At 39.9% G+C, this 12522-nt stretch overlaps 1 protein-coding gene across 2 annotated transcripts in view; it reads left to right on the top strand.

Annotated features, from left to right (window-relative positions):
* Positions 1-12522, top strand: part of SLC15A4 (solute carrier family 15 member 4) — a 46083-nt gene that overhangs the window by 1434 nt on the left and 32127 nt on the right. For both annotated transcript variants that reach the window (XM_067539744.1, XM_067539745.1), the window contains exons 2-3: positions 10069-10364; positions 12220-12388. In XM_067539744.1, the coding sequence (XP_067395845.1) occupies positions 10069-10364; positions 12220-12388 (465 nt within the window). The remainder of the gene's footprint in view (positions 1-10068; positions 10365-12219; positions 12389-12522) is intronic.

Genomic DNA, 12522 nt, shown 5'->3' with positions numbered 1-12522 from the left:
ATATTATTATGGAATTTTTCATAAGAGGGATTTACACCAATGTCTATGCCAAAAGTACCTCTCTTCTCCCTGTCTGGAATGTTGTGCAGTTTATTGTATGTTGTTTGGCTTTCTCTTCACTGGCATATAACTTCGGAAACTCTTTGGGACCTTTCTGGGTGAAAGGTGTTATGTAAATATTAAAGGTGTTGTGTAAACATTGTTATAGCCAAGAATTGTACATCCCCAATGCATGGTTTGTGTCACAGCTAGCATAACTCCCTTGTGAGCCCATCAAGTTAAGTAGCTGCAATATGACTTTATCTTGTAAGGCATTTTTCAAACTGACTATCTCTCCCGCAAAACACTTTTTGAAGGTAAATATAACAGATAAATAATGGTAGAAAGCTTTTTTTTTTTATTCTGCATCATCAATAAAAGAGTAGCTGCCTTTTTAAAAACAGGCTTTTCCCACTGGCGTTCAATCAAAGACATCTGTGGATAGTCTTGCAGGTATTTCACAGTGATTTATTAGTAGACTGAAGCAAAGGACATTTTCTTTTCTGCTGCTTAATAATCAGTAACTTTCTAGTAAAGGAGTGGATTTTTTCCATTCTCTGTTTTTCTAGCTTATCATTTGTTAAATGATAAATATTATGACATACTATTTACCTTCTTTTGTAGTTTTGAGCTCCTTAGGTGGTTTTCTCCCAAAATAGAAATTTCGTAAAATGCAGGATGGATGGATGTGTACTGTTTGGAATAAAATTTGCCTGTATTGTGTTACTAGAACAAGTTTGGGGGCTACTGTGCAATGTATAGGTTTTGTTTTCAAGGTCTGCTAACAAGTTTAATTTTTTAGAGAGAAAATAGTAACGATGAAATTCAGATGTGTATTGTATGTTTTGGTTCTCAAATGTATTTGCAAATGTTATTTGCAAATACATTTTATTATTTGCCTTAAAAGTTACTGTAACTATTTCATTAGTAGGATCCAAATTACTTTTTTGGGGTGGAAGGTAAAAGGGGTGGCAGACCTTCAAAATAGAGTAGGACTCATACAAAATATGATACATTTGTGTATCCTTAAATGATTTTTAAAATTGTTTAGTATTACGCAAAATTAGTAGAAAGGAGCTTGTCAGAGTGTTTTTTGTTAAGTACAGATATTTAGAAGTGTTTACAGATATTTTACAAGTGGCTGTTTAGTACAGAACACTTTTTGCCAGTCAGTTTAGCACCCACAATTGCCATAAACTTAACACTTGAATTTTGCTTATTCATAGATTCTAAGATCAGAAGAGACCATTATGATTATCTAGTCTGACCACCTGTATGATACAGGCCATAAACTTTACTAAAACAATTAATAGAGCGTATCTTTTTTAGAAAAACATAGAATCTTGATTTAAGAATTGTGTGTGATGAATCCACCATGACCCTTGGTAAATTGTTCCAATGGTTAATGACTCTCACCGTTAACAATTATGCCTTATTCCCAATCTGAATTTGTTTAGATTCAACTTCCAGACATTGGATTGTGTTATACCGTCCTCTGCTAGATTGAAGAGCTTATTATTAAATATATGTTCCCCATGTAGATACTTAGTAATACTTTGCAAGATTTGTTTTCTAAATGATTTGGCATTATGCAATATATTGATTTAAGTCTAAGACTGGTACTTCTCAGAATAGTGTTTATAAACATGTGACTTACCCTAGCACTTTCTAGTTCCCCTTTTGAGTGTGAGTGCATTGCAGTTACTTCCTGGTTTTTTGTTTTTTTTTAATATTGAGGTTGTTGATGATTTAGGCCTTTTCTGTGTTTGAGAAACTTTCTGAAGTTTTTTCACTGTTGTGAAAGCTAGTTCAGCTCCATCAGTATAAGCAACATTGGGAACAGTGATTTAGATGGATCGTCATCTACCACCATTGTTTTAATCACCAGAACAATCAGACTTTCTTGGAAAAGATCTGCTCAAAATGGAGATTAGAGTAGCTGGTTCATCTGTCCTGAGAAAATATAATAGGCGTATGGTGGTTTAATCTGATAGCAGCTCGTGGCCAGCAAGTCTTCCAGTTTGGTAACATTTATGCATTTAAAGCAGTGTTAACAATAGTAGGACACCTTTAAATCTGTTTTCCTAGTGTAAACATAGCTTTAAGTGAATAATTTAAGGCATGGAGTTCAAATGCATGATGCCTTAAAATTGATAGTGTTTTAAAAAGAAGAGAAAAATCTGCACAGGCAAGTTAAATACAGCTGTGATTGTACAGTGGACAAAGCCTAACAGCAAACTGGCCAAATTTTACAATAAAAATTTGAAATTATAGAGCTGAACAGGTATTGAATAAACTTTGTTTTCTGAGATCTCATCAGTGTATTCTCAAACAATAAACAATTTGTTGGTAGTAAAATGAATGGAAAGATGTGTAAGAACAGCTTCATGAATCTTGTAGGGGTGAATTTGACTGCTGAATTGTCCTCCATCACTCCTTCCTTCTGTATTTGGGACGAGGAAAATTGGAAGTGTTTAGTCCTTGCTGTCCTCTGTGGCCCCTCACCTGTCTTGCTCTGCAGAGTGCTTTTTATTTATTTATTTATTTTTTCTTTTCTTTTGGCCACCTGCAGCACCTATCTATCAGTGCTAGGAAATACTGTGTGCTAAACATGCTCTGTGCAGTCCTTTACTCAGTTAGTAAGTTAACACTGACAGTGTTAATATTTTTAAAACAAACTTTCTGTTCCTCTTTGTAAGTGACAACAGGTGAAAGCAGAGCTGGCTATTATGACTCAGGAAAGAGTAAGTAGAAGGACTGAGACACCTTGGAACTTAGAAATGTCAGGGTCCCAAGAGTTCAAGAAGTTATTAGCAGCTGGTGCTGGGATCAGATTTCATTATATTTGGTACCAACTAGCACAAGAATTAGAATTCTGTGTTTGTGCAGTATTCAATTCCTGCTGAACCATCTCATTTACAGTTTTGTATATTTGTGACCATGAAGTGTCATTGTCTTGGATTAAGAAGCATGCGGTTTCATTACCCATTAAACTAAATGTTTTGGGAGAGAGCTCACTGGTTTATTTCAGTCTGCCTGTAGAAGGCACAAGATGAGAGGTGGTGCCTGGGATTAATTACTTCAAGACTGTCCTTGAACTGGAGCTTTACTTTATTTAACAAAGCAAAACAACTAGATGCTGGAGTAAGCAGTAAAGGCTACACGAGAAGTGCTGATTCTGCACTTCCAACCATTTCCTATGGCTCTGCAGGCACGCTACTTTTCCTGTTATCTTGTGGAATCTCAAGATGCCAGGGTCTGGCCTGGTCAATACTTTGCTGATGGATCTCTAAAGAAAACACTGGTGCTACAAGATGTGGTGTCAGTGATTCAGCAAGTGGTCCTCTTCCCTTAAAGTTATTGCTGAGCCAATATTCAAGCATAGTTTTAAAGGCAGCTGTTACGAGAGCTGTCTGATAGATGAGACTTGAAACAGTAGTTCTTATCTAATGTGGAAATTAAAGATCTGATGATACTTCTCTTCCAGTCTGTCAACTCTGCCTACCTAAAATTGTGTCATAGTTGCAATGGGATGAAGCATTAACTTCCTATCCTGAACTGTTTCATAGTGTGGCAGTGCACTGTTAAACAGTTAGGGCATTCATCCCCAGCAGTGGCTGAATTTAATTGATTTATGTGATTCCTGTATATAGCTTGATGGGAATATAGTCGATGAAAAACTTTGGGATTCTTCAAGATGAAAGATGCTATGTAAATGCACATCTCAGACAAATCTAAGTAAAATATTTTACTTTCAGTGGGTGCTTCTCACTTATGCTGACTCATTTAATGCTTGACTCTGTGTGGTACTTTACAGCTCTGTATTAATTATGCCTCGCAATATCTTGTGAAGGAGGTACAATCCCCATTTTACAGCTGGGGAGGGGGATTAAGTGGTTTGCCCAAGAACTCTAGGAGAACTGGGGTTGGAACTCTGGCAGTGGGAGTTACTGGTTCCCAGCCTATGTTCAGACCTTCATTTCAGCGAAATAGGTGACACCCTTTCCAGCAGCAGTTCATCCTGTGGAAAACGAGTTGTTCCTGAACTCACTTGTAGAAGAGGCAATGGTGTGTACAGAGCGTTCTAAGTGTTTGCATTAGCTGTTTGCTACTGTTCAGCAGAGTCAGTGTTACCTTGGAAGCCAATGTGAAGTACTTGCTCTGTATTAGGAAGCCTAGGGGTTGAGCCATTGAGTTTTTCTGGTATTAGTTGCAGTAGTAGGGAGGTTTTAGCCAAAGTCTGCAGAAACTAGAAAGATGACCTTACCTTATCTCCAAGAGGCCAGCTGAACATTGGACAGCAAGCTGAGCTGAGCTTTTACATCATGCCATCAAGCAGTGCTGTTATGCCTGTTTATTTTGGAAAAAGGGAGGCTCGAACAGCAGAGGAGGTGAAGAGTCTTTGTGCAGCAGAGCTGTTCAGTAGCTTCAGGAGACTTGGAGGGGTTGAAGTCTCATATTAAAACAATCTAGATATTGGTGAGGAAGTTTGGGGATTGCCAAATCATCAGATTTGACATCTGTAAATCTACACAACAATCACATGGGTAATTTTTATAAAAATAAATTTAGATAGGGACCTAGTAGTATTAAAAATTATTAGTTTTTCCTGCACATGATGCTTTTCCTTCTGTAAAATGTCTGGATGTTTTTAACTTTATTCTCTTTGGAAATAAACAATTTCCCTATGGCCTTTTTTGAGGTGGAGCTGACCATAATAGATTAGTTTGTTTTACTGAAATATTCAAGCAGACTAAGTAGTTGTCACACTCCACTTTGTGGCTTTTGGATTCCTTGGACTTGGCAGAGATGAAAGTGGTAAATGGAAATAGCAACGTTTTATTGTGAACGCTCACAACTAAAACATCTTGTATTTTTATACTGAAATGATTATTGCTGATCAGTTACTTTTATTGCACGGTTTTATTGGTACATGGTTATTTTGTAGCAATAGAATCACAGACCTGTAGGACTGGAAAGGACTTCAGTAGGTCATCTAGTTCAGTTTTTCTCAATCTTTTTGATACCAGGGGCCTGGCTTGCTGCCTTCCTAAACTGTGTGTAAACCGTGACAGGGAGATCTCAGGGATCGGCCCTGTCCATGGACTGGTCATTGAGAAACACTGATCTAGTTCAGTTCCCTCCACTCAAGGCAGGACTAGGTAATACCTAGACTAGTGGTTTTCAAACTGGGGTATGCATATCATCAGGGGGTACACTAGAAAAATCCTGTAATGGTGGGCAACACATTTTATTTAGTACAGAGGTTTTCAAACTGTGGAGCATGTTCCTCTAGGGGGGTGTAAAGGAACATTCGGGGAAGCGAGCAGCAATGCCAGGCAGCTCAGGCCATACCTGGGCCCCCTCCAACCCTTGACTCACCTCAGCTGAGCCACCCCTTTGAGTTACAATTTTTGGTTCTCTTCTCTCTCCCCCCCACTCCCCCAACAGGCAGGGTGGCCTGTTCAAATGAATCCTGCTGCATGGGCTGGCCCGAGCCAACTGACATTACTGCTCTTCCACCCCCGCCCCCCAAAAGTTTGAAAACCACTGCACTACACCATTCCAGACGGGTGTTGTCTAACCTATTCTTTAAAACCTCCAATGACAGAGATTCCACAGCCTCCCATGGCAATTGGTTCCGGTGCTTAACTACCCTGCCAGGAAGCTTTTCCTAATGGCCAACCTAAATCTCCCTTGCTGCAGTTTAAGCCCATTGCTTCTTATCCTATTCTCAGAGGTTAAGGAGACCAATTTTTCTCCCTCCTCCTTGTAACTTTTATGTACTTAAAAACGGTTATCATGTTCTCTCTCCCCCTCCCCCCCAGTCTTCTCTTCTCCAGAGTAAACAAACCCAATTTTTTCAATAGGTCATGTTTTCTAATCTTTGAAAATTTTTGTTGCTCTTCTCTGGACTTTCTCCAATTTGTTAACATTTCCTGAAATGTGGTGCCCAGAACTGGACACGATACTCCAGCTGAGGCCTTACCTGTGCGGAGTAGAGTGGAAGAATTACTTCTTGAGTCTTGCTTAAAACACTCCTGCTAATACATCCCAGAATTATGTTTGCTTTTTTTGCAACAGTGTTACACATGACTCATATTTAGCTTTTGGTCCACTATAGCCCCCAGATCTATTTCCCAAATACTCCTTCCTAGGCAGTCATTTCCCACTTTGTATGTGTGTAACTGATTGTTCTGTCCTAAGTGGAGTACTTTGCATTTGTCCTCATTGAATTTCATCCTATTTACTTCAGACCATTTCTTCAGTTTGTCCAGATCATTTTGAATTTTAATCCTATCCTCCAAAGCACTTGCAAACCCCTTGGTTGCAGCTTGGTATCTTCTGTAAACTTTATAAGTGTACTCTCTATGCCATTATCTAACTCATTTATGAAGATACTGAACAGAACCAAACCCAAGATCAATTCCTGCGGGACTCCACTTGATATGCCCTTCCAGCTTGACTGTGAGCCACTAATAACTACTTTCTGGGAATGGTTTTCCAACCCGTTATGCACCCGCCTTACGGTTGCTTCATCTAAGCTATGTTATCTTTTGTTTATTTGAGAAAGTCATGTGAGACCATATCAAAAGCCTCACTAAGTCAAGATATACCATGTCTTCTGCTTCCTTCCCATCTGCAAGGCTTATTCTAGGAATGAAACCTTTTAATCATACCAATTTCTACTCTTTGTCCCTGTAAAATGGTCTTGGAAGCAGAGGGAAATGGCCGTGCCCGAGTCTCTTGCATGCTATTACTGTCTTGCTGCAGTAGTCACTAGGCCTTAAGAATTTAATCAAACTGTTGGTGCAGCTATGCCTGAGCACGGATGAAATTGAGCGGAGTGAGCGAAGGAATTTTTCTGCTTGGGTGAAAGAAAATAATGGGGGAGTGTGAAAAAAGTAGGATTCCTGCAGGGTTGTGCCAAATATTTACTCTTTAATAAAAATCCTTATGCAATTATTGATCTCTTATTAAAATTTAGTGTCTAAAGTGATAGCAACAGAAGGGGTAGAAATGAAAAACTATTTTAGTCTATTAATTCATAAGCGTTTTTAGAAACTGTAGAGACTAGACCAGTATTTTTCTTGCTGTCACTCAACTCAAGTCATCGCCAGCAGGGGGAAATTATGGGGTAGAGAACTCTACGTATATAGTATATCTAATTTCTTAAGGAACCAGTGCTATATTTTGAAAGGAAATGTAGTTATTGCCTTTTAACTGTGCTGTATTTTCTGTAGTTGACGAGAAATTAACTTCTGTCCCTTTGCTATAACTAGTTTATCCAGCAGATAGTTTTAATATGGTTTTAGCAGACGAACCTGCTTTGACACCCCCCCCCCCCCATATCCTGGAGGGAGATCCATTTATATTGATGAGCCTGGCTTTTTCAGAGCGCACACTTTCTTCCCCCTCCTCCCCCCCCAAATTCTGCTTTTGTTTCCCCCTTTTCTCTTCAAAGGGCAACTCAGTTAGCTCTTTGCAAGGAGTGGCATATCATGGTAGTAGGGTAATGGAACTGACAGTGTGACATGCAAGAGTTGAGATTGCAAAGGGAAAAGGGAAATTCTCTGCCAGAAACCTACCCACTCTTACGCACGGTGGAAGGTTGTGTTTAATATAAATGATGTATCATTTGCTAACACTTCACTGGCATGTATGCCACTTTGATTTAAAAAGAAGTTGATGTGAAGCAATATTGAAAGCATAACTGATGCCAATAAAGTGATCAGGAACAGGTGGTAATTGTCCTGAAGCCTGAAAAAGAGAAATGGCTGGCTTTAGGCTCCATGTCTGTTAGCCTGTAGTATATGTATTTGAATGCTTAACAATGCTAGTTGTTCTGTATAGCAGAAACAGGTGCTTAATACTCCTTTGTTTTTACTATTTGCATATTTCAGTTCATTAGCATAACAAATGCATATTATTCCCCTCTAGGCATCTGTATGTGTTTAATGGGAACAGGACACAGGAACCTCAACAGCAATCAAAGTTTAATCTTATTCTTTCTTTTGGTCATTACAGACCAAAGTACCTTGGAAGGGGCAAGGTATTTCTGTCTTCTCTGATCTGATGCGTCGATTACTTACCACATTGATCTGTTGGCCCATGATGACTTTCATTTCACTGTAGTCCTTTCCCTCTCTTTTGTCATTTAGCCCTTGTCTAAACTAGCAAAATTGGGACTTCTAATTCTCCATTGGTGGTAGCAAAGCTGGCAGCTGTGTAAAAGGTACATTAACGCTACAGCTTCTCATTGCTGCCAACAGTGATTAATTATGGGTTTCCATTTTCACTGTAGGCTTAGTATTTGATCAATGAGTGGGAATCATGGTCTTGTCTATATATAAAGCTTGTTTGTCTGTATAACCTCTCTCCAGTTCATATGAGAAAAGTGAAGCTTGATGATGATGTGCATCTTTTCCATGGTTGGCTGTGGGGAAGCTCAGGCAGGCCCGTTTCCATCCCCCTTCTTGTATGGAGACACCTTTTCTTTGTGAGAGTTATCATGTAAGTCAAATTCATATGTAAATTTTGAGGAAAAGGAGAAACTTGCAGGGGCCCTCCAGTCTTTCATGGCCCACACAGCAGCTTTGTCAGATGAATGGCTGCACCTCCCACTACAGTCTAGTCAAATGGTGTAATCAGGGTTTTGAAAGGTACTTTTCACTGCTTTGGATGCAGAAGCTATAGAGCAGTACCAACAATAAAACTTCTTTCCTGGAGAAAAAGCTGGGATTTCCCAGACATAGTTGGCTTTCCAGTTTTTTGAGTGCCAGTCAAAAGAGCAGTGGGAGCTTTTGATCCTTAGTCATAAGACAGCTGACTCCACTAAGTTGGTACATGATGCTGAATCATTAGCGACTATGAGTAGATTTTCAGCCACAGGGTGCTGATTTAAGTGTTGCAGCCACAAGATTTATGGGATGCTGTGGATTCAGTTACAGAGTAGCTGACTCATAAAATTTGGGGGGAAAACTTCCCTTTATTTAAACTTCTCTTAAACTGCATTCTGTGCTGAGTTATACAGAGCTCCTATGACTTAACTAGAAGCTGTGATCGTTTATAGTATTTAGTAAGGAATAAGGAGCACTTGGAGAGGGATTGCACAGGAAAAAATAGCATACGCTTATGATGGTGATAGCTTGACTGTAGAGATGTTGAGTTAAAATTTTCGGCAGGAGAATAACTTTATGTTCAATTTTGATTTCATACAAGAGGAAATGTATATTGTATTCAGTTGGGTAGAGCCTCCTGGTGATAAAGATAAATCTCTGGAAACCTAACCAGTTTTTCCATGTTTTGTAAAATGAGTTTACTTTCAGTATGCATTATTAGAGTACAGTTGCAGTAGGAATAATATTTAAATTTAAAGCTTGTGCCTTATTCATGTAGTCAGCAACTTGTTGTTAAGACTTTTCCTCCTATAACTTTAGACCATTTTGTTTGTTTGTTTGTTTGTTTTTTGTGGGGGGGGAAGAGATGTTTAAATTGCTGACCTTTGCAATACTTGAGACCAGAGAACATAATTCAGATAAGCAAATGTAATAAGTGAAGTATGTGTGTTAGGGGAAAAAAGCATAACATTTTAGGTAATTTATAACTGCCTGATTAGAATGTAAAACATAATCCATATTTTGAATTATACATGGACTGCATAGTTGTCAGATGGAATGTTTCATTTCAGGATTTCTTGTTTAGAGACATACTGTAACCAAGAGATACTAATGTTTATGGAAGTAATGACTGCATTTAACTAAGCCAAGTAGGTCAGCTCTGATACAGCTCTTCTGTCCATGTTTTGAATATGTACTAACTTCATTGGAAGGCTAGTGATGTCATTGAGAACACAGTACAGTGTGATGTCCTTAAAAATCAGACTAAGCCTAAAACACTTCAGTCATTTTAGTTTGACTGTAAATTAAACCTAACTTTTGAGGTGTGTTGTAGTTGACTGAATTCTAATAAACAGGCTTCAGCCCTTTCAGAAAGCTAATGACTTGTTTATTTTTTAATCTCGTCTAGGTCAAAGACCGAGGTCCAGAAGCCACAAGAAGATTTTTTAATTGGTTTTATTGGAGCATTAATTTGGGAGCTATTGTCTCCCTGGGAGGCATTGCATACATTCAGCAGAATGTCAGCTTCGTTACTGGATATATCATCCCAACAGTTTGCATTGGGATTTCGTTCATGGTGTTTTTGTGTGGTCAGAGTTTCTTCATCACAAAGCCACCTGATGGCAGTGCCTTCACAGACATGTTTAAGATTCTGGCATATTCTTGTTGCTCACGAAAGAGATCCAGGGAGCACCAAACTAATAGGTTTGTAAAGACCTCTTCACTACAGGCTTATCTCGCTTGAAATTTAAACACAGGTCTCAAGCCAGTTTACTTAACAATCTTATGGCTGGCTGGCAGCTGCTAGGTATTCTAATCTACATTTTGACTTTGACTTTTTCATTTGGATCTTTGAGTGCTTGTAGGTGTGTGTCCTAATAAAGAATAAATCATTGTTTTCCATCTAGTCCCTGTATACAGCAAAATCAGCCTTGCTGTTCTTCCAGTACTCCAGAATTTTTCCAGTGGTTCCTCTCTTTTCAGGCCTGGTCTATACCTAAAACTTAGGCTGTGTCTTCACTTGAAACACTGCAGCGGTGCCACTGTAGCGTTTCAATGTAGACACTTGCTATAGCGACTGGAGGGGTTCTTGCTTCACTGTAGTTAATCCACCTTCCTGAGAGGCAGTAGCTAGGTCGATAGAAATCTTACATTGACCTAGTACTGTCTAAACCAGGGTTTAGATTGGCTTAGCTGTCGCACAGGATATGGATTTTTCACACCCCTGAGAGACGTAGCTGGGTTGACCTAACTTTTTAGTGTAGACCAGGCTTTAGATTGACCTAGCTACGTCATGAAAAATTTTGTTTCCTAGGCACCCATTGTTAGGTTGACCTCACCCTTGGTGGTGATGTGGCTAGGTCAACAGAAGGATTCTAGCTTCTTCTGCTTCTCTGAGAGGTGGATTAGCTACATTAATGGAAAACCCCTTTCAGTCAATATAGGAATCATTATGGTGCAAAGAGGCAGTGTTCAGTGGTGTACCAAAGGGGGGTGGCCAGGGAGAGGGCACTGTGCTGGCCCTTCATAACGTGGTGCCCTCTTACCCACCAACTGCAAACAGCGAGGGGGAAAGGGGGATGCTGGGCTGGCCCTTCACGACGGTTGGAGGGGGCTCAGGAGGCTGCTCCTATTGGTCCCCCCCTGTGCATTGGGAAGGGCTGAACCCTCTCTCCTCTCCTCCCACCAGGTCGGGGGTGAGGCTGCCTGCATCTGAGCTGGCAGAGGGCTGGGCAGAGCCAAACTTGCATTTGTGGGTCCCCCTCCCCCACAGATACAGACCCCCCTCTCCAGGGCAACTGGGGGGCAGCACTGGGACCCCTCCTGCCCTGTGCAGGGGGGGGGGTGTACATGAGGCAGGAGGGCGTAAATGCAGGCTTGGCCCCAGGCGCCAGAGACCCATGGTACACTACTGGCAGCACTGTAGCTGTCTACTGTATTGTAGACATACTCTCCATGAATTGCCCACACTTCAGACTCTGGGTTAGCATTTGCTAAATATGTTTTTTCACAGAGCACTTTTCTTTTCTGCTTTGCTCTGTCCATGTGCATACCTTGATTTAAAACCATTTTTATTGGCCTTTGTCTCCAAACAGGCTTAATGAGGCAACTGAGCTTTTAGAGAGCTACCTCTTGGAGAGCTACTGTCTTCCCCACAATAAGAGGTCCTCATAAAATGGTGGCTTCAGTTAGCTGCTGTAGGTTGACAAAGGGTTTCAGGTGCCTCACACGGTATAGGATTTCATGTGTTCACTTAGTCAAGTGCTTAAATGAGCTAGAATAACCTATTTTCTGATGGTATAAATAAACCAGTTAGCACTTTCAAATGTTGCATTTTTTTAATGCTTAGTTATGCCCAGTGAATGAAGACAGATTATTATATACCTAATACATTTTTATAATGAACACTTTGTATAATTTGTCCCTTTGACCCACTTCTGGTCCATTGACTTTTTTTTCCTGTATCTAGAAGTGAAATGCAGTAGGTGTTTCTATGATGAAAAATAACACAAAGTTGTCAGTGAGTTTTTAAATTAAATTTAACTTTTATTTTTAACAGTGAAGTCCAGGGGGTACTTCAGCAACCTCGTAAGCAAAGCCTGTTTGAAATGGCGAAGATGTCTCATGGAGGGCCATTCAGAGAAGAAAAAGTGGAAGATGTTAAAGCCCTTGTCAAGATTATCCCTGTCTTTTTGGCTCTGATACCTTACTGGACAGTGTATTTTCAGGTAAGGGACTCAGGTAAGACGTAGTTGTATTGGTTGATCACAGGATGACTATGAACTGCCAATGTGATGCAGCCATGAAAAAAACTAATGCGATCCTAGGATGCATCAGGTGAGGTGTTTCCAGTAGAGATTGG

The sequence above is a fragment of the Emydura macquarii genome, unplaced genomic scaffold, assembly GCF_026122565.2.
Source record: "Emydura macquarii macquarii isolate MOO-44397 ecotype Brisbane River unplaced genomic scaffold, CSIRO-AGI_Emac_v2 contig_554, whole genome shotgun sequence".
Lineage (NCBI taxonomy): Eukaryota > Metazoa > Chordata > Testudines > Chelidae > Emydura > Emydura macquarii.
The sequence above is the reverse complement of the archived record's forward strand: the minus strand, read 5'-3'. Positions and strand labels throughout refer to the sequence as shown.